We start from the raw sequence: 27,049 nt of genomic DNA on the forward strand, positions 1-27,049 counted from the left end.
ATTGAGACAAAAGTGTCTGATTACTTACTTAACAACATTTAGAAAGTTCCATTAAATCACGATTTTCCTCAAATGCAGTAGATAAGCTTATCTACTCTTGCTAAAACTGTTCCAGTCTGTATTCTACCAAATTATTCTTTAATAAAGTGCCACGGTTGGGTTGCACACATTCAAGGGCCCTGCAAAAACTAATTTGTTTTAAAGGGCAGAGGGCCACAAAGGGTTCTTGTAATTTTCTGTTACAAAGGTTGATTTTGGCAACAGGAAAACGTGAATGTTCTCTCAAGAGTTTATCAGTATGCAATGTTTTTGTTGCAACTGTAAAATAGAGCATTGAAAATCAATAACTGACCTGTGTACTGTTATAGAAAATCATATGTCTTGTTTTTTGTTTTTTAAGTAAGTACTTAAGAGAGAAAAAGTTAAAGGAAATATTCAATATCACAGTGTTTTAATGAAAAATAAAATGAAAATGAAACTTAAATTTACAAAGAAAGGGGTCTTGGATATTGCATGATTGAACATCCATTTCAGTTAGAAGTATGTTAAATCAAAGCCACATTCTTGGTGAAACCCATATGGTTCTGTATTATAACAGGTAATTAATCAATTGTTTTTGTCATTTAGGATACTTTTTAAGTGTGTATTGGTACTGTGTAAGTTTTTGGGAGAAGTTGATATCCACATGCAGCATTAACATTTAGTGGCTTTAAACATTGTGTAAATAAGTCTCCCATCTGGTCAACCATCTAACACGCATCCACACTCCAATATTAACAATAATATACAGTACATGTAAAAGGCCTTGATAGGTAATGAAATGTAGAGAGGGGGGAAATTCCAAAACCACATATTCTAGACAGTTATGTTGACAAAGGCATTGAGGTGATCAAAGCCACATCTACAGTACATGTGAGGTCTGATCAGGCTCTGTATTATAACTGGTCTCTAGCCTCTGTAATGGGCATGTGGGATTTCTCCTCACAACTGTCCTGCTTCCCAACCCAGTGGATGCCATGGCCGTTCTCTCTGGGCGGGAGATGTGGCGAATGCTGGCGCTCCAGAGTGGAGAAGGTGGTGAACTGGACTCTCTTTCTCTTGCTGGTGGGCGAGTGGAGGGACTCGGTGTGCATAGGTTTGCTCCTGAGGGAGCCCACGCAGCTGAGGGGCGAGTCTGTGACGGAGGCCAGGCAACTGGGCCTTCTGGACAGAGAGGAAGTCTTATCAGGCCCAATGTCTATGACGGTGGTTGCAGTCTGGGAGTCTTGCTGGACAGGACTGCCTGGCACGCTCATCACTAGCTCAGCATCTGTGCCGAGCCACACCCAGTCATGCCTGTGCCCTGTGGGCTCCTGGCCGTGAGAGGGAGGCTTCTTGTGCCTGAACTTGACCACATATGAGATACAATTAACCAGAAAAACCAAGATGGCCAGGCAAAAGACACCCAACAGAGCGTACATGCCGATCTCCAAGTCTGTGAGCGGCCTGTTGGCCAACATTTCTTCACCCCCAGTTCCTACCTCCTCCGTCTCCTGCCCAGGTACCTCCAACTTCGTGGGGAAGTTAGAATTAACAAGGTTCCCAGGGGCCTTCACAGTGCTGGTGAAGCTAACACTGCTCATATCCTCCACTATCATATTGTCTGAGCCGTACACTTTGCTGCCGTCACTTGGGCTGTTCATCATGCTGATATTCACCAAGCTGGTAGGACTGCTGGGGTTTCCTGAGTTGCTGGTCTTACCCACTCCTCCGAGGCTGCCGCTGGTGATGGAGGTTCGCTCTGTAGATTTGATCGTTGTCGTGATCTTCTGCATGGCACTCTCCTCTCTATCTAAGGTTGATGTGCGTGGCGGAGGACCATTGGACGGCTCCCTCTGCTTTCTCTCGCTGCCCACTTCTTCCCCATCGTTTCCATAGTCGCTGCCGTTGTCCTTGTTGCTAACAGTGCTGCTGTAATTGCCGTCTCGACGCCGACTGTTCACTTGAAACTTGACCTTGAGGCTGCCGTTGCCCACCGCCACCGTGCTTTTGCGTTTAGACTTCTGACAGGACTCGCAGATGGACATCTCTACTCTGACCAGGACTCCCTCGCCCTCACCCTCGGCCACCACAGTGGGAAGAGTGCCCTGCACTGACACCACCCCCGGATCTAGAGAGGTCACCGTCACTCTGAAGAAAGCAGGATCATAAATGTCAAGAGGCGTCTGGTTGCCATCACTGAACTGCACCCAGGCACTGACCACAGCTTCCTGAAAGAAGAGAAAACAGGAGAAATTATAATCGTGCTTTTGCTCATCTTTTAGACATTTAAATGGATTCAGAGTGTTACCTGTTTAGGGGTCTGTAGAAACTCCTGAGTGGTCGTGGTAGCCAGGATGGCCCTATTGCTTCCGGTACTGAGCTGTAAGGTCATGGAGAGGTCTGTAACCAGCTGGACCCCCAAATCTGTGATGGTCACTTTGTCATCCACGACTTTGATAGTTGTCTTAGCCAAGATTGCGTCAGACACTGGAGAAAACACCTGTCACAGACAATATCAGACACAGTAAATGAATGAGGGTGCCTCAGCCTGTATTTCCTTGCAAGGACAAGTTCAGGTCAGAGTTCCAGGGTTTAGCTGCTTCATGCTATGACATTGGTAACAGGCTGTTCGGGCCAAGGTTAATCTCAGCAGTAGTTCAGTTCATTACCTGGATGGTGGTGATCCCGAGGTCTCGTCCCGACAGCACCCTTCCTGCCTGCAGCCTAGCCACTCGAGGGTCCTCCACCTTCATGAAGTATCGAACCAGCCTCGTGACATCCACCTGCCAATCGGAGCCCACGAAAAAAGCCTTAGGATCCCGAGGGTCCGCCTGCTCTGCCACGAAGTGAGTGAGCACCCGCACCAGGGCGTGCTGAAACTGAAGCATGCAGCCTTTTCCCTTCTTGTCTTCGTCGCTGTTCCAGCCAGGTCTGGGACATTAGAACAAAAACACACGTGCAAGTCACACCTGTCACATGATAAATGCTTTGACCTGCTATAGTCCAATCACTCAAGCCTGTCTCTTTGCTTGATTAGATCACATTGAGATATTGTAGTACATTATATAATGGAATCAGACCCCTAAACCCTTGGGAGAGATATGATTTGGATTTGTAAGAGCTTAAGGACGCTTCTGGAACTCCCATCTAGAAACCAAATGAGGGGAGTTTTTATGTTAAACAAGTGGTTTATTTGTGTGTCCCACCTTTTTGAGGTTAGTATGGGTACCCTCCAGCTTTTGATCTGGCTTAGCTCTGTGTCTGACACCTCAATCTGGAGAGGGAGTCGGGGCATCCACACGTTCAGTTCGAGCGGAGCACTCAGGTAGCTGTAGGTAAAGTTCACCACCAACTTCACCTTGCCTTTCGTCTCTTTGCCATTCACGAAAACATAGTCGCACCTGTCTGACACCTGGATGGGAAGAGATGATATATAAAGGGAACAATCCATCAGAAAATGAACGTCATCATTTTAATTTCCCCAGTAATATCGAAGAGTTTGTGTAGTACGCTTGTGTAAACAGTCTACATCAAACTCAGAATTAGATTGTTGTCAATGAAGGAGATAGTTAGATAGTTAGTCATCTAACAATATTCTCATAAAAGTCACTATTTTAACAAATAGGCCATTCTTGCAACAACAAATGGCCTTGCAGCAGTTTTGCACTGCATGTGTTACCATAGTAATGTCAGCTGGCTGTAATAAACTGCTGCGATGATCACCGGTCCAAAGCGTTAGGAAGAGGCAGCATTGCAATTTTATGTAAATCAAAATATCATGTGGTGCAGTACTGAACATCAGTCCTTCACAGCCAAACGCATTCATTACACCGTGATTTCAAAGGTGACCTCGGAAGTTTGGGCGACTGCTCAAAGATCTCATGGACATTTTGAGACGCGAGTCAGGAGGTTTTCCTTGGTCCTCTCAACAGCGACTGCTTTAAACAAATGGGATAATTAACACAGCATTGAAATTCAGTCACTAGCGTCTAGAAGTGCACAGGGGAGAAAAAAAAACCCAGTGACTTTGACAGATAGCCTTAGGAGGAATACAAATAGCAATGATTTGCGTGCTCATCAGGGTGAACCCAACAGTTTGAGAGGGGATTCGCACTGTCACAGGGACAGCTTGTGACAGTGCATCTGAGCATCAGTCATCCTGCACCCATGACCAGAGCTTAAGCTTCAGAATGACCACGTCACTATGTGTCATCCTTGCTGTTAGCTGAGATGCCCTCTTCCCTGCTAATAATCCTATGCTTGATTTATATCCAAACAGCAGATTTACTTTTTATTAACATGTGGCACTGAAGCCTCTGAACGGTTGTTATGGAAAATTTCTAATGTAAGCACGGAACAATATACGAGGACTGAATGAGTTCGAGTGAAGTCGTCTTACAGTTGATGTTTTTCTTGGTGTGGAGGCAGTCAACCAGTCATCCATGATCTAAGACACTTTGCTCTTTTCTGCTTTTTCAGAGAAGCATCTTCCACTGAACTTCCATGAGCCATGTTCAAATAACATTCAGAATTATCAGTTCAAAGGGGATGCCATTTTAAAGTGTCATCCGCCCACTCACCCTAGTTAAAATCTTACTTTGCCTCCAAGAATATCCACTCAGTGTTTTTGCTGTCAAAATAGATTTTTGTTTAAAATGGTTTTTGGGGTGAAATAAATGTAAAGAAATACTGAAATTCAAGCTTGATTGACACAACTGTGACAATAGTTTCATTGTGCAAATAAAACAAGTTAAATAAGTTTTGAGTATGCAGGATGAATTAGGGGTAAATTAAGTTCACACCATACACTGAGTTCAGGCTTGATGTCAATTTTGTGAAATTGCTTTTCCACGCCATTAAAAGTCCTGATTAATCAACTAAGTAGACATCTTTGCTCAATACGTCCCTGCTTAAAATGTTCAAGTGTCAATACTTCAATCCTTAACTGACAAAGAGAATGCTTAAATATGCACATTTTAAGTCTCTCCGTCATTCATGCACATTTAGAAAAGCTTTCCATCACGACAGATTAGACTTTTGCTTTTGTTTTGTCACATGAGCTAGCCATTCAAGATAAATCCTTCCCCATCTATCACTAGCAGATTTGATACTCTTCAGGCACACCAGAAGAGAATAGATATCTGAGTCAAGCTGTTAGACTAAGAAGATTAAAGGAATATTTGTGACTGAAGCTGCTCTCTGATCAGCAAATGCACTGAGAGCTATACTGTAGGCTTATAACATCAGAGACGGCTACAGTGCAGGGTCGAAAACAATGATTCAATCCAGCCTCTTGACATCCTCATGTAGTCCTACTTTTATTATTACTGACACCCATCTGCACTAGATACATATGTGTACTTACTGTATACACTGTATTGTGATCTCCTCATGGCAACAATCTCAACAGAATACTACATTTATTAGCTTAGACATCTTTTGTATGGGAAATATTAGCCCAGGAAAAAATAAATAAAAAACATTAACTGGCTGGAGTCCACTGCATGTCCTTATTCTTTGTCTACAATATCCTTTCAGCCTCTGATCTGAGAAGCAAAGGGACTGATTTTCCATTTCATCAATAATCAATGTCTGCTTTTCAGCCGTGCTCAGGTTCACAGGATAAAAGTGACAAGACACTGGATGGGAGCACAGTGGCAGACTGAGGGCATTTGTGGGGAGCGATTTAGCTCAGCGGTTGTTCATTGTCGGGAGATTGATGGCCGATGTTGTCGGAGCCCTGCTAATAGTTTGTTTTACTGTGTGGAAAAGAGACGGAGAGCAGGGGTGACTTTGGTACAACTTATTTCTCCGCATCTGTCCTTACCATCACACGTGAAACCAACCTTGCCTCAATGGAGCCTTTTTTTTTAACAGCCACTCTAAATTGCCCTCCTGCCTCTGAGCTTTAGGGTGGGCAGACGAGACACAAACGTCTCACATTCTTCTGCTAGTAAAGTTTTTGTTCTCAGCTAACCATTCACCAGAAGTGATTGAACGTTTTTCACTCGATACTTCTGCAGTGAAAGGGATTAAGGTTGACTACAAAAGATGTAAAAAAAAACACACCAAAAAACTATTCACAACAATTTCACCTCTTAACTTTTCATAATAATTACACCCCCATAGTTAATTATTTTAAGAACACTACAGTATAATCATTGACATGTGGGAAACAAAAGAAACAAAGAAAATGATGTATCAGAAGGTCGTCAAATAGAAGGAGGTGTAAATCCTACCTTGAGTACATCTTCATCAGTGGAGCTACAGTCTGTGTAGTCAGAAACATCAGTGACCACTCCATCTTCTTCCACAGCTACAATCCTCACAGGCATCACCACCTTCTTTCCAGTCAGAACAGCTGTATTCAGGATCTCTGTGTCCTACGAAGAGGCCAGGAAAATCAGCCATCAAGTCAATACATGTTTCTTATTCCCATCGAAGAACAAATAATCTTTTATTTTACATTTTAGACATCTGGATAATGAGTAGTGAAAAAACATTTTTACGGATAAGACCACTGTGGGATGCAAGTAGAGTAATGTAGGGGAGACGGGGGCGATGAAGTGTGACTCAGCGATCCTGATGAGGTGAGAAGGCCAGTCCCCCTTCGGCCAGGTTACCTCATGGTATGGAAAGCTAATCTTGGACTTTTCTGCACAGGTATATCCCTCAGAGCGCTTCCATATCCGCTCAAACATGATCAAATAGCTAGAGCCATGGACGTGGAATAAAAATAATCTCTACATATTTACAGTACATCCTGTTCTTTCCTGCTCAATGTGTTGTTAAATAGGGCTACGGTGGCAGGAGGAGCAGAGTCGTCCCCTAATCACAGGGTTGGTTTTATCAATCCCTACGTCCCTTTGTCCAAGGGTCCTTGAGTCCAGCGACATGCATGGTAAGTGTGTTCAAGTGGTGAAGCGTTTTGTAAAAATATAATAGATATGAATAATAGTAATGTATAGTAGTAGTATCTCTCTCTCTCTCTCTCTCTCTCTCTCTCTCTCTCTCTCTCTCCTCTCTCTCTCTCTCTCTCTCTCCCCCTCTCCCTCCCTCTCTCTGTTACTACATACGTACATTTGTATGCATGCATGGATAATCATAGCATGAAAATGGAGCAGATGGACACGTGTGCTAAATTAGTATGAGGGCAGTGGAGCGCAGCCCGGTCAAGTTCTGTGAATGATCAGTTGAACCAAATCTAAAGAGACGCTTGGCCACTCTTTACGAAAATGAAGCAGATGGATGTGTGTCTCTCCACCGTAAATCTGGTTTAAATGAAGCTGAAATATATGAACATAATTTTGTCATTACAATATAGTTAAAATATAAAGATCTGAAGCCTGTCAGGGAGGCTTATGCCATTATATAGAAGTATTGAGCAGCAGCACTAGATGGAGTTCACAGAGCTTGGCTAAGAGTGATCAGTCAGCGCTAATGTCCCCTCAAGCCAACCCTCAAATCTCCTCGTGTTTGGCCCTCTGCCTGAGGTCAGCTTCTAATCCAAAAGAGATATGAACCATGTCAAATTCACGAATCAGGATACTTTAGCGTATCCTCATAACATCAGGCACTCAGGCACCAGTATGATGGAAATGCGGCAGACTGGACACAGTACAAGTAACCTGCTGCCAAAACGTATAGCATAAAGTAAAATGATTCTTGACTTTGTACATATTTTACCAAAGATATTTGATAGAATAAATATAAAGAAACAAAGGTGGTCTGAGTGTACTTAGTGACAGGTTGTTATTGTAATTCCTGCCAACAATGGCATAATTATGATTCAAAGTGGTGACTCTTGTGTAGTGCTCCGTATTTAGTGGTGGGGATTATATCATGGATTAATTATAGAGGTAGCATGATAAAGAGGCCCACGGCACCAAAATAGAAGCGCATGAAGCAGCTGTTAGGAGGAGAGGATGACCATATAGGCTACTGCGTGCCAGAATAGAGCGGAACAACACAGAAGAGACACATCAGCTAGCTGACAGTCAACAACACAAGGTCACTCTCTTCTCAAAATAGAACTCATTTACTAAACAATCCAAAGCATATCCAGCCTTTTGTGTATGCAAACCAGACACGAATGGATCAGAGCAAAGTGCGTTTTATGATATTTTCATGCACCAACGCTCAAAAAGGATGCAGGATGCAGTCCCGAGTGTTGCCGTTATTGGAAACACTGCTGTCAGTCGATGTTGGTTTTAACAATGATTAGGTGTGACGTGGGAGCTGTCAGCTAACTCACCATCACAAGCGGGGCCAAGCCAACAAAGTCTCTCTGAGTTGTATAGATCCTCATGGCTCCTTCAGTCTTGGCTACAGTTTTGGACACAGATGATAGTTCCAGCCTCCATATGATCACCTGACTCTCGAGAGGACTGCTCAGCTCCTCCACCTCAAAATCCATCTGAAGCACCTCCATCAGACTGCCTTCAAGCCTGAATGGGAAGCAGGATGAGTTACAGATATGCACACAATGCATGCATTCAGAACAGTCTACAAATTATTATGGTTTCCTCAAGTTGATATGGAAATGCAAACTGTAAAATAGATGTTTCTGCAGCTCTCCATTGTCGCATTATGTTATCATAATTTGGTTGGAAGAAGTGACACATTTGCGTTCTGACTGTGTTTGGGATCTAATTTTCTCAACTTCTTAGTTATGCAAATTAGCACCCGAAAGAGAGAATCTTTCCATCACAGCCAGCCACTGATACTTGATAGGATTATTTCACCATTGGGTTCTGCAATTATCTCTGCACTATTTAAATTCCTGTTGAGATAAATGTCTGAGGAAAGGTGCAGTGATTATACCGCAGAGTATCCTGCACCTCAGCCTGCGGCTCATTAGACTCAATGCAGACAAATCTATTTGATAATATGTGAAAATAGATACCTGAATGGACTCATCAGCCAGGATGACCAGAGCCAAACTTTAGTATCCTCTTCCACTTTAAGCACTAACCAGAAGTATAGAAATATGATGTGGTGACATTGCTGCTGCGACATATTGACCTCTCAGAATGCATCAATAACACCTAATTTACTGTATGATGCAAATAATGTATGTATTATATAGGCTGCAGTGACCAGTAGACCATACACATCTCATGTATACTGTATAATGTACATCAGACTGCAATTATATCATATTTAGGAAACTTTCTGGAATATTGAAAGAAACGCAATGAAGATTGAGACTGTATTTTTGGAGATATCCAGGTCAAAATTCATAGTATTGTGAATTTTGCCCTGTGGAAAGTAAGTGAAGAGATTATTAGGTGAGGGATATGTTCCCAGAAGTTCCGACAAGACCCAATCCTCTTTGTTTAATGGAGGGCTTTGCATTTGAAGGCATTTTCCAAAAACTAAAATCAAAAAAGAATAGAGCTGAATTTCTCTGTTAACGTGAACCGAATAAAAGGTGGTCCAAGGACAGCGGCATCCTGCATACACAACAAAGTATAAGCCTTTGTAACTTCTAATGGCCTCTCAGTGATGCCAACGAGAACAGAGTGTCCTAGCTATAGATTCAATTTTCTCCTGTGGCCCAAGTTAGTATCCAGTTTTATTTTTTGGCACTATATTGAACTATAGAAAGATATATTGGTGGACAAAAACACAATAAGCATGCACATACCCACGTTGACATTATCAGACCCACTGCATCTGTGCGTACATGTTATAAATATCTGTGTCAGGGCCTTGCAGACACACAGTAAGTCCTGTTTACAGTGTGAAAACGACCTCTAAAGGGTCGAATACCAGCCGCCTTTCTGTATTAAAGCAACAACAATTGGAGAAACTGAAAATCATATTTTGTTAATCCTCCATTAAGTTCCAAAGTCAACAACAAAGTACAAAAATCCACTCAGGGCTCCATTATATGTTCCCTTATTAAGGGCAAGACAGAGATTTAGTGTAATTGAATAATCTTAGCATATTGCTCCGAGACCTGAGATTAAAAGATAATGATGGAATTCAAGTATCAAAACAAGATATGCTTGCATCACATAAACATGCCTATATCCCCTTAAGTATGCATTAACACAGATATATATATAAGATAGGGGATGCTGCCATGCTTTTCACACCCTCTGTCACTCTTGTGAAGCTTATACGGGGATCATGCGTCAACAACTTCTATATACAGTGGGTACGGAAAGTATTCAGACCCCTTTAAATTTTTCACCCTTTGTTTCATTGCAGCCATTTGCTAAAATCGAAAAAGTTCATTTTTTTTCGCATTAATGTACACTCAGCAACCCATCTTGACAGAAAAAAACAGAAATGTAGAAATTTTTGCAAATTTATTAAAAAAGAAAAACTGAAATATCACATGGTCATAAGTATTCAGACCCTTTGCTCAGTATTGAGTAGAAGCACCCTTTTGAGCTAGTACAGCCATGAGTCTTCTTGGGAATGATGCAACAAGTTTCTCACACCTGGATTTGGGGATCCTCTGCCATTCTTCCTTGCAGATCCTCTCCAGTTCTGTCAGGTTGGATGGTGAACGTTGGTGGACAGCCATTTTCAGGTCTCTCCAGAGATGCTCAATTGGGTTTAGGTCAGGGCTCTGGCTGGGCCAGTCAAGAATGGTCACAGACTTGTTCCGAAGCCACTCCTTTGTTATTTTAGCTGTGTGCTTCGGGTCATTGTCTTGTTGGAAGGTGAACCTTCGGCCCAGTCTGAGGTCCTGAGCACTCTGGAGGAGGTTTTCTTCCAGGATATCTCTGTACTTGGCCGCATTCATCTTTCCTTCAATTGCAACCAGTCGTCCTGTCCCTGCAGCTGAAAAACACCCCCATAGCATGATGCTGCCACCACCATGTTTCACTGTTGGGATTGTATTGGGCAGGTGATGAGCAGTGCCTGGTTTTCTCCACACATACCGCTTAGAATTAACGCCAAAAAGTTCAATCTTGGTCTCATCAGACCAGAGAATCTTATTTCTCATAGTTTGGGAGTCCTCCATGTGTTTTTTGGCAAACTCTATGCGGGCTTTCATATGTCTTGCACTGAGGAGAGGCTTCCGTCGGGCCACTCTGCCATAAAGCCCCGACTGGTGGAGGGCTGCAGTGATAGTTGACTTTGTGGAACTTTCTCCCATCTCCCTACTGCATCTCTGGAGCTCAGCCACAGTGATCTTTGGGTTCTTCTTTACCTCTCTCACCAAGGCTCTTCTCCCACGATTGCTCAGTTTGGCTGGACGGCCAGGTCTAGGAAGAGTTCTGGTCATCCCATACTTCTTCCATTTAAGGATTATGGAGGCCACTGTGCTCTTAGGAACCTCGAGTGCTGCAGAAATTCTTTTGTAACCTTGGCCAGATCTGTGCCTTGCCACAATTCTGTCTCTGAGCTCCTTGGGCAGTTCCTTCAACCTCATGATTCTCATTTGTTCTGACATGCACTGTGAGCTGTAAGGTCTTATATAGACAGGTGTGTGCCTTTCCTAATCAAGTCCAATCAGTTTAATTAAACACAGCTGGACTCCAATGAAGGAGTAGAACCATCTCAAGGAGGATCAGAAGAAATGGACAGCATGTGAGTTAAATATGAGTGTCACAGCAAAGGGTCTGAATACTTATGACCATGTGATATTTCAGTTTTTCTTTTTTAATAAATTTGCAAAAAGTTCTACATTTCTGTTTTTTTCTGTCAAGATGGGTTGCTGAGTGTACATTAATGCGAAAAAAAATGAACTTTTTCGATTTTAGCAAATGGCTGCAATGACACAAAGAGTGAAAAATTTAAAGGGGTCTGAATACTTTCCGTACCCACTGTATGTGAGTAGCAGCGCTTTAATATAAAGATCCACACCAAGCCGCTGTGAGAGAGGATAAATAAAAGCTTTAATATACAGATACAGCAAACACTTTTAGTGTTCACTAAAGCCAAGACAAAAAAGTCAGAGAAATCCCCAGAGTGGTGTGACAGTGCACACACTGCATGGGTTCTGTTAGCTTCATGACATTTTAGAGAGGATTAGCCGAATTGACTGAGTGAAAGAATATGTTAACCCATAAAGAGGTTGTGATAAACAATGCCATAATCCACACCAAATGGGGAAAACAACTTAATGAGGTCAAAGCAATAATGACAAGCACATATAAGGTTGGTGTTCTGCCTCGGTTTAAAGGAAGCTGTTTCTATTGTTGTACAACCTCTAACTAGTCAGTGTCAGACAAACCTATGAGTTTAGTTAAAAAAATATCCATACCTGTGATGGGATAAATTCATCTTTTTGAATATATTGAAGCAAAGTTATTGTCTACTTTTATTAGTATTGTTTTAATCCTGGGTAAATTGGCTGCAGACACTTGCTCTTTACCAGCTATGCCAAACATTTATACACAGATTAGAGCTTTAGTTTTACAAGCATTTCTTCTAGCTGCTCTAGAGGCACAAACGCTTACTGTTTGAATAAAACCTCCATGGATCCGTTTTTGGGGGCACTGGCAAGCGTGAATAGCAATATAAGATTTAAAAGCAAGTGCACAACAGCAACATAAATCGTATTCTCCTGAATGTATGTTGCATTTAAGATGGCTGGATGGTCAGCCAGAACAGTTAGCTCACATAGATGACTTATCGGCCAAGCAATGGCAATGTCGGTCTCTCAGTCCACAACTTACATTTTCATATCCAGTCATGGTGCCCTGAGGAGGAATCCTAATGACTTTGGTGTTCTCAGGACTTTTCCTTTACTGCCAGCATGAGGTTGAAATTTGTGGTTTTGAGTGAAATGTCTCCACAACAATTGGATGGAAGACGACTAAATTTAGTTAAGACATTTGTTTCTCCTTAAGGATAAGTCAAAATCCCTTTCCTGATCCCTTTACTTTTCATCTAACACCATCCTTAGGTTAAATTTGTATTTGCCCAGCACTCTGGTTTCTAACTTAATACTTTCCAAACTTTGGACGTTAACAGCCTCAGCTGTAGGCCTCCCTTGGGTTTGTGTTAATTAGCAAATGTTAGCATACTAATAGTACACTTGCATAAAGTTTTCACCCTGCTCTGAAAAAATTGTGCCTAATCCTTGTTATGTAGACTTATTATGACAGAGGAGGTTCATACTCAATGACAAGTAGTCAGTTTATTTACTTATTTGACCCAAACACAGATGAGGACAGAAAGACTGGTGCCGTTCAATAATGTATTACAAAAAAAGTCTCTCAGGCAGTGAGTCAAAAGCCAGGCAGGTTACAGGCAGGTGGGTTACAGATAGACGGGTAGGTAGGTAGGTAGATAACAGGTAAACAGGTAAAACAAAACTCTGGATAGCATTGATGATCTGACAAAGGAACAATGGAAGGGGACCTGGATATTCAGTGAGTGACTGATTAGACAAGGTGGGTGCGGAAAAGCCAGGTAATTGCAGAACAGATGAGGGAAGTGGAAGCAGGTGTGTAGATGGAAGTCAGGTAATTGAGGAAGCAGGAGAGGAAAATGGCAATGAGTAATCTCTGAGGAAGTCAGGATGTAGCTGAAGCGATGGGGCGAAGGAGCAAATTATAGCCTTTGAATATAAAATAACTGAAACAGAGGTTTAACTTAGAGCTTCTGTTGACAAGACAGATGACGCTTGAAAAGACATGACTCACCATTTCACTCTGTGTCCTATGCCCTTTTTTACAAAAAGGCGTCCTGTTCTCTCAGAAGGCATGGGCCACGTTTACATGACTAAACTCCTAAATAAACTCTGCTGACCTCAATGTGCAATGAAATGCACTCAGCTGAAAATGAAAGGCCATCTGAGATAAAGTTTTTTGAGGAAAGGATGTAGATGTAGCCCCGTTTAATGAGGTTATAGTGAAAGGTAAGTACTTCTTAGAAGCCCAATGAGTTGGATCAGACCAGCCTGCAGATGTCTTGTAAATAGTTTTAGTGCTATGTTTGAAAATGGCTCACAACAGAATTGCAACAACAACCTTCCCTGCTTGCAGTGTTTAAGTTTAGGTACTGTATACGTGGAATGCATGCATGTGTACAGATTGTAAATGTTAAGAACTGATTAAATAGTTCAGATTACAGATGAGAAGTAGACAATAAAGGGGGAAAGCAATAGCTGTTTACAAGGGGCAGCTTTACAGGAGCACCTGCAGCCAAACTGTGCATAGAGGGTATAAGAGATGTCCTCCCAGGACACGGCGCAGTATGCTTCTGCAGTAAGCCGTTGTAAGGCTCGCACGGAGCAGATGGTTTGTCTTTTACTCCACAGGTTCTGAGACAAATACTGATATTCTTTGTTGGACATACTTTACAGTAGTGAAACTTTCATCAGCTAGAGACACTGGCAACCAACAGTACTTGACAAATTCCATTCAAACCATAGCAATTTAATCCTATCAGTGCGTTTACGATGAGTTACAGAGGCAACGAATAGACACATGGATACCATACTGTACACTGGCATACAGAGTAATGTCAAGAGAACAGACTTGCCTTTTCCCAGGTATGGGAGCCTTCCGCTGACAAATAACAGCGATGGCTCCATCTGCACCCATATCCAGAGTGATGTCCCACAGTAAAGAGTTACTGGGTGTCGCTGTTCGAAAGGTCACACCTTTCTTCACTGTCGCCCTGTGGAAAGTCAAGAATGAAAAGGTCAAGAATGTGGTATATGTGAAATGTCCTATATTATAATAGCCAGTGGATTTTGGGGCAATTAATGTTTCTTTTTTCTAAAGTGTAGGTGAATGTGAACAATTTATGCACTTTTTTCAGTAATTTATTTCGTACCTTTTAGAATTTGCTCGTGACAATTTTTTATTATAGATCATTCCCACTCAGTACGGTTTGGTATGGTAGATTTAAAAATTCTGTTTCCTCACACAGTATATGTTTTGATTTATACATTCAAACTACCTGTTCAGGTTATCACAATAAATACAAGGTTTCTAGACTTAGAGGAGCAATCAATCACATAAAAACATTGATTTACTACCAACCCCTTAACCCCCCCTCATCACCAAGTGCATTTGAAACAGCAAAGATTTATTTTTTTTCCTGTTCATCCCCCCGTGTGCTTATTATTCAAACTGTACTAATGGATCATTCTTTTTCTTGGCCTCTAATTTTTAAACGATAAGCGTTATGCAACTGAACATGTACACCTTCCCTGTGGGGTTCCCCAGCATAAGCAGCTTGCAGTGGGTCAAATGTTAATGAGATATTCTTCAACAAGAATTGTAAACAAGTTAGGCCAGGGGAAGCACACATGTCAGGATACAGTCCTCTGCTGCAACAATACCTATAATCAATGTGGTGAACTACTCTGATTGCTTATCTATTAAACTCAACGCTCTGGTAAGACTCCATGAATACTCATAAACAGCTCAGATAAGTTGTCTCAAATATTTCAGAACAACAACCTCGTGTGATTCTTTGGTTTTCATTTTCATGCAAAGCTGTGTGGTTAATCTCTGAATCTTTGAGATAAACACACAGTTTTGAGCGCATTATGAGTCTCTGAGGAGGTGTAATCTATGATGGGAGCAGCAGCAATCTGAGTACTTCCCCTGCTTTGGGCTGAGGGGTTTTGACTTTGAAAGGAAGAGGAGACATTGCTCCCTGTTCAGCACAATGAAACAATTCAGTCAACCAACACACAATAACTCCTAATTGAAATATATAAGATGAGCTCTTGATGGATTAGCCGTAAATTTTGTGTGCACATTTGCGTGTGCCTGTATGTGGGAACCCTTGTTCGTGCTAACATCTGCACATCCAGCATGTAATCTGGAAGGAAGGTCTCTCGTGGCCACTGATCTCATCATGGAAGTCTCTGCTGCAGAGCCAAAATGTCTGACTTGACCCGCTGCTCAGGAGTGCAAGATAGAAAGGTTTCCCAATATGTCCTTTGTCACTTTGTCAGAAAGAATGGATTTGGCTCATCTTTTGGCATTTGTGAAGCCGCTTAAAGTTAAAACGGACAAAGAGCTCACAGGTTAAAGGTCACAATTATAAAGGGATGACCAAGCGTTGTCTTTTTCAATAGTGGTTTTAATCTTGCGCCATCGCGACCCTGGTGACAGGTGTTTTTTTATTCCAGCTACACAAAACAACAGCTGATTTATCTGACTAACTCAGGTTCAAACGGGAGCAGTAGGTTAAAAGGTGGAATCATTTCCGGCTGGAAAATAAAGTCCTGCAAGTCCTCTGGTCATTATTGCACACGGCTGAATACCAGAGTTTTAGAATCAGTGGACACGTAAAAGCCATATTTTTTTTACCATAAAGTAGGTAGTTGTGTCAAAGTCTCTAAACTCTCACTCTCTGCCGACATAGGTTGTTGTAGCAGCCGTGCCTCTGAAAACACTCCGAACATTTCTCATCATAGAAAAAGGAGCCAAATACCGTAGGTGCTGCATGGTCTCTGTGTTAGTTTAGTGAATGAAACTAGCTTCTCTGTCTGCTGTCTATTAGAGTGAATGACAGTGTCGAACAGAAAGGGGGGGGCCAGTCTGTTGTTATCAGTCTGACGGTTCCCAGAACGCAGCAGAGCAAACAACACAAGGACTAAATGGGCAAAGAGAAATAACATGTAGTGTTGATCTTAAGATGTGTTATGACTTTCTGGTTAGGGAACATGAATAATGAGGTGATAACAAGAAGAAGGTGGTTGCACCCTGTTATCTATGTTAATTGCAGAACAAAAGCAGTAACAGAATGGAACGTGTTAATTGTTTCTGTTTCTACAATCGCCTTTCAAAAAGACTTTTGAGTCACAATGCCACACAATATACAGTCTCAGATAAAACATTCCGTTTATGATTTTGACAAATTTTACAAATTTCTAAGCACACACTTTGGAAACCGCTGGTCTACAGCCATACTGGAAAGAAGCACAGCAGCTTTAAGCTTAATACGAACATCAGCATGCTAACATGCTCAAAATGACAATGCAACATGCCCGATGATTGGCAACTGGTATGTCAACTGGTATAAAACCATCCTAGTTTAGAATTTATGCATGCTAACATTTGCTTATTAGCACCTAACACAAACTACAGCTGAGGCTGATGGGAATGTCATGGGATTTGCATAAACCAAAACTATTGCATTATTATTAGGTTATCATGGATAATAATATTTGGTTGTTACAGTTCATCCTCAGGGGGACATGAACATCACATTTTATGGCATCACATCCAATCAGTCATTTTACCCAGACCCACAAATGTGAACAAGGACCTACAGCACAGCGTGATGTCAATCACATGTAAAGCATTACACATTACTTATTTATATATTTTTACATAGTGCTGCATTCACCAACTTGCATTTCCTATTTCTTTAAAGTATCACACCACCAATGTTGGCTGTAGAGAATTGTAAATGCAATGTAATCCGAGCATAATCAATGAGGTATTAATGAGAAAACCTTGCTGTTAATCAGGTAATGACTTCCGAATAACATGCCCAGTTGTGATAAAACACCTCTGTGTATTGAGCTGCGTGGAGCAGAGTTTAACTAATAAAAAGTGGCAGTAACAAGAAGACTTATCTCAAGCTTTTTTTCTCTCTCAGCCCCCCTTGTGTAAAAAGAAATGAAATAATCCCCTGCGATTGTAGGAGGCGTTTTTCCTCTGAGTGGTTTGTAGAGGGGACCACTGTCCATGGCTTTGGTTAGCAGGCCCTGAGGAGGCAGAGGGCAGGAGGAGGCACCAGAGCAGAGACGATGGATGGCTTTGGAGACTGAAGCTGACAGTGTGTGAGAAAAAGCAGCTCTCAGGTGCTGCACCTGCCATCAGTCTCACTTCTGACCAGGCAAGGCATGAGTGGCACTATTCGTTCGCCTTTTACATACTCTTCATTCACTCACATACACACATGCTTGCATGTAAAAGTGCAATTCTCCACACACGCAAACTGTTACACAAATAGTCTGTTGGCCCTTGGCCGTCATCTATCAGTTCAGTTCACAAAGTACTTGTGTAATGCTGTTTTCTCTAAACTTATTTAAAAAGAACACAGAGCCATGGCTAACAAAGGGAAGTAAACATTGACATAATTCAAAAAGCTAATACATCATAGAGTAAAACAGAGACGGAGCCTGATCAAAGACCTACGAGCTGGATTGTATTATCTGTGTGAGCTATACAGCCTGGCCCAGATGCATTTCATCACCCGCTGTAGAGATGCTACAGTACATAGCGTTTGTAATTGCTTCCACGATATCATTTGTGTCACCATCTTTGGCTTTGTGAGTGCATCACTGCAGGGCGGCGGTACTACCGGTGAACCCTGGAGCAATCGGAAACAGATGCAATCTTTAATTATGCAGGCAAATGTACACCGTTTAGCCAGTCTGATGGCCATCCACCGGCAACGTGCTTATCGTACTTATGGAGCAGTTTAGGGAGTTGGGGAGATGTTCATGCCAACATGCCTGCCAGATGGCAAGCACCACAGCACTAAAAGTGGATGTGAAAGTCCTATTTGTCACACAGATGAATGATTAAGCTCCCTAGTTGAAGAGCTCACTGACACGGTGTCCTGTTGACCAACAAGTTTTAGTTTAATTATTTACACACTGCTTTCTTTAAATAAAACCCACAGACCAAGACAAACTATTGTGTTTCATCACTGACTTTTAATAGCTGTTCAGAAAAAATCTAAAAGGAAAATTGTGAGCTCATACTTCTTGCCAGTCAACTTCTTGATCAAACGCTAAAGGATAAAGGAATCACCAAACGCATGGGTGTGTGATTACAATACTTTATCTATGACCTTTATCGAACTCTCACAGAGAATGACAGGTGTGGCTTTCCTTCTTCTCAATCGACCTCAAATGTGTATGTCCCTTGACTTCAGCTATAGACATCAATAAACAGTTTATCATGCTGATGAGAGAATATTAAGCAAAGCTTAATGGGACATTCAGACAGTGATAAAGCACACAGACAGCTGTTGAGGACCGGATGCACAGGGCTTGTTAATGTGCTGATAAGTTGGGGGAGAGTGCCACTGTGTTACTGACTATATGCGTTAGAAGAACAGTGAGTGTATTATTCCATGTTAATAGGTTGCATAATATATATATATATATATATATATATATATATATAAGATTTCAGAGTTACCAATACATTCTACAAGGACAACAGCCCATCACACATGTTTAATTACTACAAAGCTTCCTAACGAGATTGCCAATCTTCCAACCGATTGACACCTGTGAAGAAAGGAGAGGAAAGGGATTAGATGAGAGGAGAGGGGGTGTGAGGGGGTTAGAGAGAAGACACTATTTTTCTGCTATCCGCTTTTTCTATAGAAATTAATTAAAGAGTAAATTAATTAAAGCAGCAATGATTAAAGGTGGCAGAAATCAGGATTTATTTTTCAGCTTCACTGGTAGAGAGAGAACAAAAAGGAACCCAGCTAAACAATTAAAATACAGTGTCTAACCCTCTGAAATACATTCAAAGGTCTGTAATTCTCAGCTCTCAGATTCTCTTGGAAATCCAGACTCATAAAACCAAGGATAAAACACCTTCAGCGGTATGTTTCTTTGTTTCATATTGGTACACAAGAAAAAAAAAAAGAATGACCTGAGAGGAATGTTGAGGGACTACCGCAGACTCAACTCTGAAACCTGTAAGCACAAATCTATACATGCACAGCTGTTGCCTCAATCAATATTTACCTATTCCAGCATTCACAATTGATCTGACTAAGTGACTGTTTAAGTGAATGAATACAGGACCAGGTGAAAAGGGAATTAATAATCCATGACTGTCCCTTTAACGGCTCATCTCCACTGAGGCATGCATTTGCAAGTCGAGTCGGAAGTAACTTACAAATTATTTATTTTCCTGGAAGTATTGATTGTTTACCACAGCGTTTTTCAATCTACAAGGAAAGGCTGTAACTATTGTCCAGGAACTGAAACAATTTTAGACAAGCTGCCTTCAAGGACTTTCTTGTGGAGCCAATTCTTAAGTAATCCAACAAACTGCAAAACAGCAACAGAGATTATCATTTATCCTATTATGTGAAACCACATATGATGGAAGGATTTATGACATACTTTACTCATGATCTAAATCTACACACAAACCAAATGAATAATCGAGATAACGTATTTCATACCTCCTGACAGTTCATTATACACTGGCTTGGAGTAAAGCCGATAGTGTCTAGAATAATAATAAAAAAAAATCTCTAATCAAGTTAGCGTAAATCTCTACTTGTCTGTTTTGACAGCTAACCTCGACAAATCTAGCCGTGCTGCAACGTGGCTCTGTTTGATCTCTGTCTGGATGGTGATAATAAAAAGCATTAAACCGCGGATGACCATGAAAACCAACAATGAAGCAGTAAGTGTGAAATGGAAGCATTAATTCACATCCAGTTCTGAGGTGCCAATCTCCCATGTTGCATCATTTCACCTTGAAAAGTGAAGTAACAAACATCTTGAGAGAAAGCCATGAGAACAGAGTCTTGTTTTTTTCTTTTTTTTCTTCAGAGGATAAAAAGTCTTTGTTCATTCTCCGGATATATACAAGTACATTTCTTTAATATCTTTAAAAATTTGCTTCTATTGCAAATGTTCTCTTCTCCAGTCAAACAGGAACATTTTGCATTGCAAAATGAGAACAGAGCCTTAAATTAAATTGAGATAGACTGCTAATCCCCTGGATCTTCATACATTCAGTAGCAGTGCGTTGAATTACCACAGATCCCGGGCATACCCTTTAAAGCAGAGCCATAATGAGTCACAAGCCTACATGTGATCTTATTTGATCCATTTCAACCTTGATGACTACCGCTGTTGAAGCAGCCCTTAATGTCATCGGGCTGTGCTCACTCAAACTCAAATAATCTACCAGAGTTCTCGGAAAGACAGTTAACCTCTTATCGTATGCTATAATCCATGCTAAATCTCATATCCTCCAATATTTCTCATTTTTGATTGCACAGGATTTGTGCAAGTAGTAGATAAAAGGAATAATACTATTACTGACCAATTCCCCGCATTGACTTCTTATTAACCAATTAATTTGGATTACATTGAAATTGCAGAGCCCTCTGAAGGGATGGCAGTATTTCATCTCAGTGTATTGCAATGGATCTTTACGATACAGCAATTCAAACTGTGAGGCAACAGAAGACACATTCTTACCTGAGAGTGAAGTTATTCAGCTGAGCAGAGCTGGCCATGAGTATGTAGAAGGTGGCGATATCAGTCTTCTTCAGCGGTTTGGAGGATGTCCGTATCACAATGGCATTGCCGAGCTTGAGCCGAGAAAGTGTTGCCATTCCTTTAGGCACCTGCAGAAGACGTACGCTGCCAATCCTCTGCATGGGCGTGACGGGAACATACTCTGCTGTCTGCTGCTGTGAGCCACCCCAACGGCTTCCATCCACAGAACTACACTTCCCATTGACTTTGGGTTGCGCCTGGTAGTACAGCTCCACAGGGTTCCCGGTAGTCGGGTCCATTCTTTCCCTGCTGGTGCCCTCCGACCCCGAAGCAAACCAGCCAAGTGCAGGAGTCAACTCAGCCATGCAAGTTCCTCTGTCGCCTCCCATGGCACAGGAACCCCTGACCTCCTGGGTCTGCCAGAAAGCGTAAACTGTCACACATGGTAGCTCATCCACAGTTCCTTCTCCCCTGCCCCAGTCCCTCCCCGCAACATAGAAGAGCACCCGGACTTTGGGCTTGGATGAGAAAACCCGAGGCGTCAGCACAAAGGCCTGGATTTTCCAGTTAAAGGTAAAGACCTCAGGAGTGTTGAAAAGCTGAACAGACTGGACCAGATCTAGAGGCACAAGCTTCTCTGTGGACATAGTGCTGTAGCTGGCGATGACAGCTGGCTGCCGGCTGGCTCTTAAGATAACAAAGGGCTGTGTGTGACTCTGCATGCTGGAGTTCCTCATGAAGTCTTGCCCAGCCTCCTTCAGGAAGAGGTAGTCAGCATCTCGCACCTCGTAGCTGACTGGCAAGAAGACAGGGAAAGGCACTGGGCTCTTACTGTCAGTCAGCTCTCTACTGCTCAAATCTGTAAGGTAAAATAGAAAAGGATAGACTTGTAAAAAAAAACATGGGAATATCTCATAATACCACATTTCTAAGCATCTAGAATTTGACTTGAAACAAAAACATTACCAAGGAATTGAGTTTGCTAGATTTGAGAATAAAGTACTGTGGACAAATACCAGGAACCCTTGACCACAAAAAGTCAGCCAAGGCCAACTGATCAACTGAGTGGGGCATCAATGTATTATACTAAAAGGCCCCTGAGCTTAACCTTAAAACCTTAAAATCGAAACAAAAATTACAAAACCCATTTTTTGAACCCCTAATACATCCGTATAGTCCCTAAATAATGCCCAGGTAGCTAATCATGTCACAGAAAGATAATATACTAAAAGTGATAAATTCATTCCTATACAATTTACTTTGCAAAACTTGATTCCTGGTATGGAAATGTAAGTGTCAAGTGATTCAAGTGTAAAATTGACTTTAAAAATATTGCCTGTCGCGTTACATTGCCCCAGTTTCACCTCTCTCATGGATGATCAGCTTGGGGAGGAAAGGTGGATCTGATAAATTTGGCACAAGGTTGAAATCAGCCATCCAAAACTGGGATTAAAATGGCTTTTACAGATTGTCAGCAGGCTGTGAATACCCAGCAGATCATCCATAAAAAACAACAACAACAACAAAACAAGAGTGGTGGAGCATCACCACGAAAAGTAAAATACTAGATTCTAATAAAACTATTAGGCTAACTAAAACAGAGATACATCTGAATATATATCTGTGTATTATTCAGTAAACATGATTTTTGCATCAGTTGCTTGTAGTGGACAGTAAACCAGTACAATGATCACAAGGATTACTGGCGTGAGAAGTGAGTAAAAAAAACCAAATAAATATTGTTTAAAAGCTTAATGGTAAGTGTTTGTCACAGTGGACACGAGCAGAGGTCAGCCGGCCATCGCGTGTCCTCATTAAACATTCATTTTGATAGAATTATGAAGATTATAGCTGCTGACCTGAGAGTGCACTCTTTATCTGGTGGCTAATTGCCCTACTTGGTGAATTAAGGACAAAAACACTGGTGTTTACTTTGCAGATTATAACAAAATGGATAAGAGCTGCATAGCATGGTGGAAAAACAGCTTCAGTAGTATTTAATACAAAAACAAATCATCATCCCACTGGTATACCAAAGCTAACAATGTCTTACAATAGGGATCATTTCTAAATCTATAGACTTGCAACAGTTGCATTTGTGAATTTATGACAAAAGTTGCCAGATAGAGAATTGTCTGTCACTGACTTATTTATTGATATTTATCCGACGAGGACAGTTTGAAGCTTTTCTGTGTCAATATCAGGCCTCATGTTCCTCATGGTTGCAGGCATCTGACGGGTCCGTCCATCATGGCCTCCTCTGCTTTTCATCCTCACTCATCCCCCCTGGCAAAGAGCCTGTCATGATGGTCTGACAGTTCAAACAACTACGACTATACTGTGTGTGTCAAAATCATGTCAACCAGCAGCCATCGGAGGAAGACAAAAGTATCTCTCTCTCTCTCTCTCTCTCAACATACAGACAAGACTGCCAGTCATGTTCGCTGAGTGGGCGACATGCTGCATGAGGCAGGGGCTGGAGCTGAGAATGTGGCTGTCCTGGCTTGGCCTACCAGTGGCCACAGTGACAGATGTGCTGTTTAATACCAGAGCTGGCAGCAGCTCCGGCTGGAGTGAATATAAACTGGCTCACTGTCTCCTGGAGGGAGGATGCACGGCCCATGTGCCAACAAACTACTTCACATGCGAGCTCATCCCTTTACAGCTGGGTTTGATGGGTCCTCTCTGCTCTCCTTGTTATTGCACATGGTTTTTCTGTCAGAAAACTAAAAGGAGACCATCTAAAATCTAAAGCATACATAGGACACATCTACTTGGCAGCAGACTTTTCAGGCACTCCTATTTTTATCACTCATGACAGGTAAGAGAGGCGTCCTTCTCCTTTGCCAAAATGTGTTATATTTGACAATTAGCCAATGCAAGTAAAACTGTACTTCTATGGTCCTCTCATCACGATGAGAATCCTGCCCCCAACTGATAAACATGGGAGCAAATCCGCTGCACCAGCTGTTCCAGCCTCTCAAATCACTCATTTTGAAGACTCTGAGCTCCTCTTCCTCCTTGGCTGTGTCAGAAAGAATCAGTGTTGCCATGCAGATGCTACAACAGCCTCTAAAAGCCACCTCTCCAGGACTGCTCATTTCCAATGGCCTTGTGTTGTTGCTTTGTTTTATTTTCTGCAGTATGTAGGTTAAGTGCTTTCTGGGATGGGGGGCGAACAGAAGATTCCCTTTTTGCCAGGGTTCAAGTCATATGCTTTTGATCAAATCTTTGTTCATCCACCTCTGTGTCCAAATGAAAATGCTCCCTGTAGGAAATTAGATTTTGGAGATGTTCATTTGAAACTACCTCTACTGTTCCTTTTGAGTGATTGAAGAGAATCAACTTCAAGCCAGATTGTCTTTCGATAATAGATATGTGACTTCAGGAGTACAACATCCCTCAGTTGTTCTGTGTTTGTAGCTCGGCCACATGTATGAAGCAAATACAGTGCAGTAAGGGATTTACTGCAATGCATTAAAATAGATACGGAAAAGTAAACGCAGTACTTTACTTTGAAAAGGGCAGTATGGTAGCTGAGATTTGTTCTGGGGTGTATAGGGATTAAGACTTTCAAAATAATGTTCCTCATCACCAGTTTGAAATAAAAAACAGTTATTTCTAATGAGCTACATTTTGCCCTGCAGTTTGTCTCAAGGCTGTATATTAAAATATTTTCATAGTCAGCTAACTTATTTTCAGTGTGCTTGTCTTTAAGCATTAATTCTCCAATTTTAATCAATCTTTGTATTATTCTATTATAATGCTGAGGAACCACTGTGAATTCTAATGTGCAGTAATGACTTTTACCATATGTGCGAAACAGCTTGCACAAGTGAGTTGACTCCCAATAGTATTCAGAGGACAACAATGGATGTCTGCATTTTAATCAGTAATTGAGAGATTAAAAAAGTATTTTTCTGTGTCTCAAAGTTTTTTCGCTTTCATGCTGCCTGTTAAAGGTTTTTGATCAAATTGTTATGTTAGTGTTATGGGTCACATATCTAGCAATGCACTGATGATAAATACTTTAAAATAAGAAAATCTTTGCAAGGCCCACCTGCTAATGACAATAATTAAACACATGCAGGGGACAACATCCTCTGTCTTACAATTGATGTTAGCACTTTGTGTTTTTATCTGTTGTCTGGCTGACCTTTTCCAATACATCTACCTTTAATAAAGCCCCAACAAATGTCATTAGGATCTGACAGCTTGCTGATTAATACATCCTTAAATAGAAAAAGCTGTGAGTCTTTTGTGAGACATTTAGACACTTCACACGCTCCCAAGATAAAAAAAAGAGTTTCACACAGCATTATGGTTAATTATCAAAGGTTAATTGGAAAGAGAGAATGATTTTGAATCAAAAAGGTCAGAAAAGACACACTGTGTGAAACATAAGCAGTACAATGTGGTGGCTGCTACAGGCACCTTATATAATAGCGATCCAAATTAAATGAAAAGCCACAAAGATTGACTTAAGTTTTTGAACTTGTGCTCTCAAATTTTAGGGTTGTGACAATGAACATAATGCGTTAACAGAAAATGATGAAATACAGTGTTCAAAACTGTTCAGTCTTACTTTATTTATGTTCTGCGGTCAACACTCTCTTGCTGATTTGTTGTTGTGCCATTTACTTCATGTCATGAAAGTGAATTATGTGCTGACAAGAGTGGAGCTGCAAAACAGGCCTGGTATTACGAAGGATAGAAGTTAGAGGACAAAACTTCTTATCAGTCAGATCTCGTGATCTAAAGTACTCTTGCCTTTCTATTCTTATATTAAGCGCTTTTTTTAATAGAACATACACAATGATGCTCTGATCTTACAGCATGTAATGCCCCGAGGGCCTGGGTAGTGAGAGGGTAGAGAAGACAGGCAGACAGACGGGGAGAGAGGGGAGGCTTAAGCTTTTGCAGTGATTGGGAGGGATTGCAATGTCCAACTCTTAAAGCTGCTTTAAAAAAAAATCTGTATTATCACAATTTCTCTGTCTTTGTCATCCGTACGCATAAATCAGCCATCAAAATTACCTGGAAATAGTGATCTATGAAGAAGTTAAAGACTTTACAATAAATGTCTTTGTGTTGTGATTTATTTCCCTTTATCAAAGTTGGGAATTTAGATTGTCTGCTTATTGTTTGCTTTGTGAAAATTGAGTACCCCGGTTTTCTAAGAAAAGTACTAAGCCATAAAGCGTGGCTCAAGTTGTAATATAAACCCATCAAGTATTTTACTCCGATTTCATCCTAAATATTTATTATCCCACTCACTGCTGTCACATGCCTTTGCCACAATAAATTAATGCTCCGATTGGCTTACTAGAAAGCTTTTTCACTGTACAGTAAGATGTAAGTTTGTGGCACAAATTACGACATTTCTATATTATTTACACACCTAGAAAAGGCTTCTTTTTTTTTTACAGTTGGCATGACATTTCTCAGAGAAGGCCCACCTCCCTTAAGTAACATTTGCACACGATTGACAGTTCACTCTAATAGCTCATTGTTTTTCAGCTGATATCAATAAATACAGTGCATACACAGTATGAATGCGTAAACAGTGATAGTTGCATAAAGTGTCAGGTCAATTCATTGCACTTTGGCAGCAGACGCTGGTCCTTGTATTTATCCCTGGCTGACAGTTTAGATTTAAACGCACCACAACACGCAAACAATTACTTCCAGGTCACTTACCTTGTGCGAGAACAGCTGTAATAGTTGCAAAGAATATCTGTAAGATCCCCCTGCTCTGGTAGTTAAAGCTCATTTTGGCACCCTGCGCGGCTCGCTGTTCCAGGCAAGTTCCCAGTACCCGTGGTTTGGTCTCGTTTCAGCAGAGCATGGAGCGGATCGTCTCAT

General features: G+C 41.4%; 1 protein-coding gene across 1 annotated transcript; it reads right to left on the reverse strand.

Annotated features, from left to right (window-relative positions):
• Nucleotides 1-561: 561 nt before the first annotated feature.
• LOC129101476 (transmembrane protein 132D) lies at nucleotides 562-27,049 on the reverse strand. The gene is given in 10 exon segments (XM_054611311.1): nucleotides 562-2,249; nucleotides 2,330-2,521; nucleotides 2,691-2,952; nucleotides 3,228-3,433; nucleotides 6,261-6,404; nucleotides 8,276-8,468; nucleotides 14,479-14,616; nucleotides 21,164-22,043; nucleotides 26,885-27,013; nucleotides 27,016-27,049. Coding segments are annotated over 10 exon segments (3,492 nt in total). The 3' UTR covers nucleotides 562-935.

This window comes from Anoplopoma fimbria, chromosome 13 (assembly GCF_027596085.1).
Source record: "Anoplopoma fimbria isolate UVic2021 breed Golden Eagle Sablefish chromosome 13, Afim_UVic_2022, whole genome shotgun sequence".
Lineage (NCBI taxonomy): Eukaryota > Metazoa > Chordata > Actinopteri > Perciformes > Anoplopomatidae > Anoplopoma > Anoplopoma fimbria.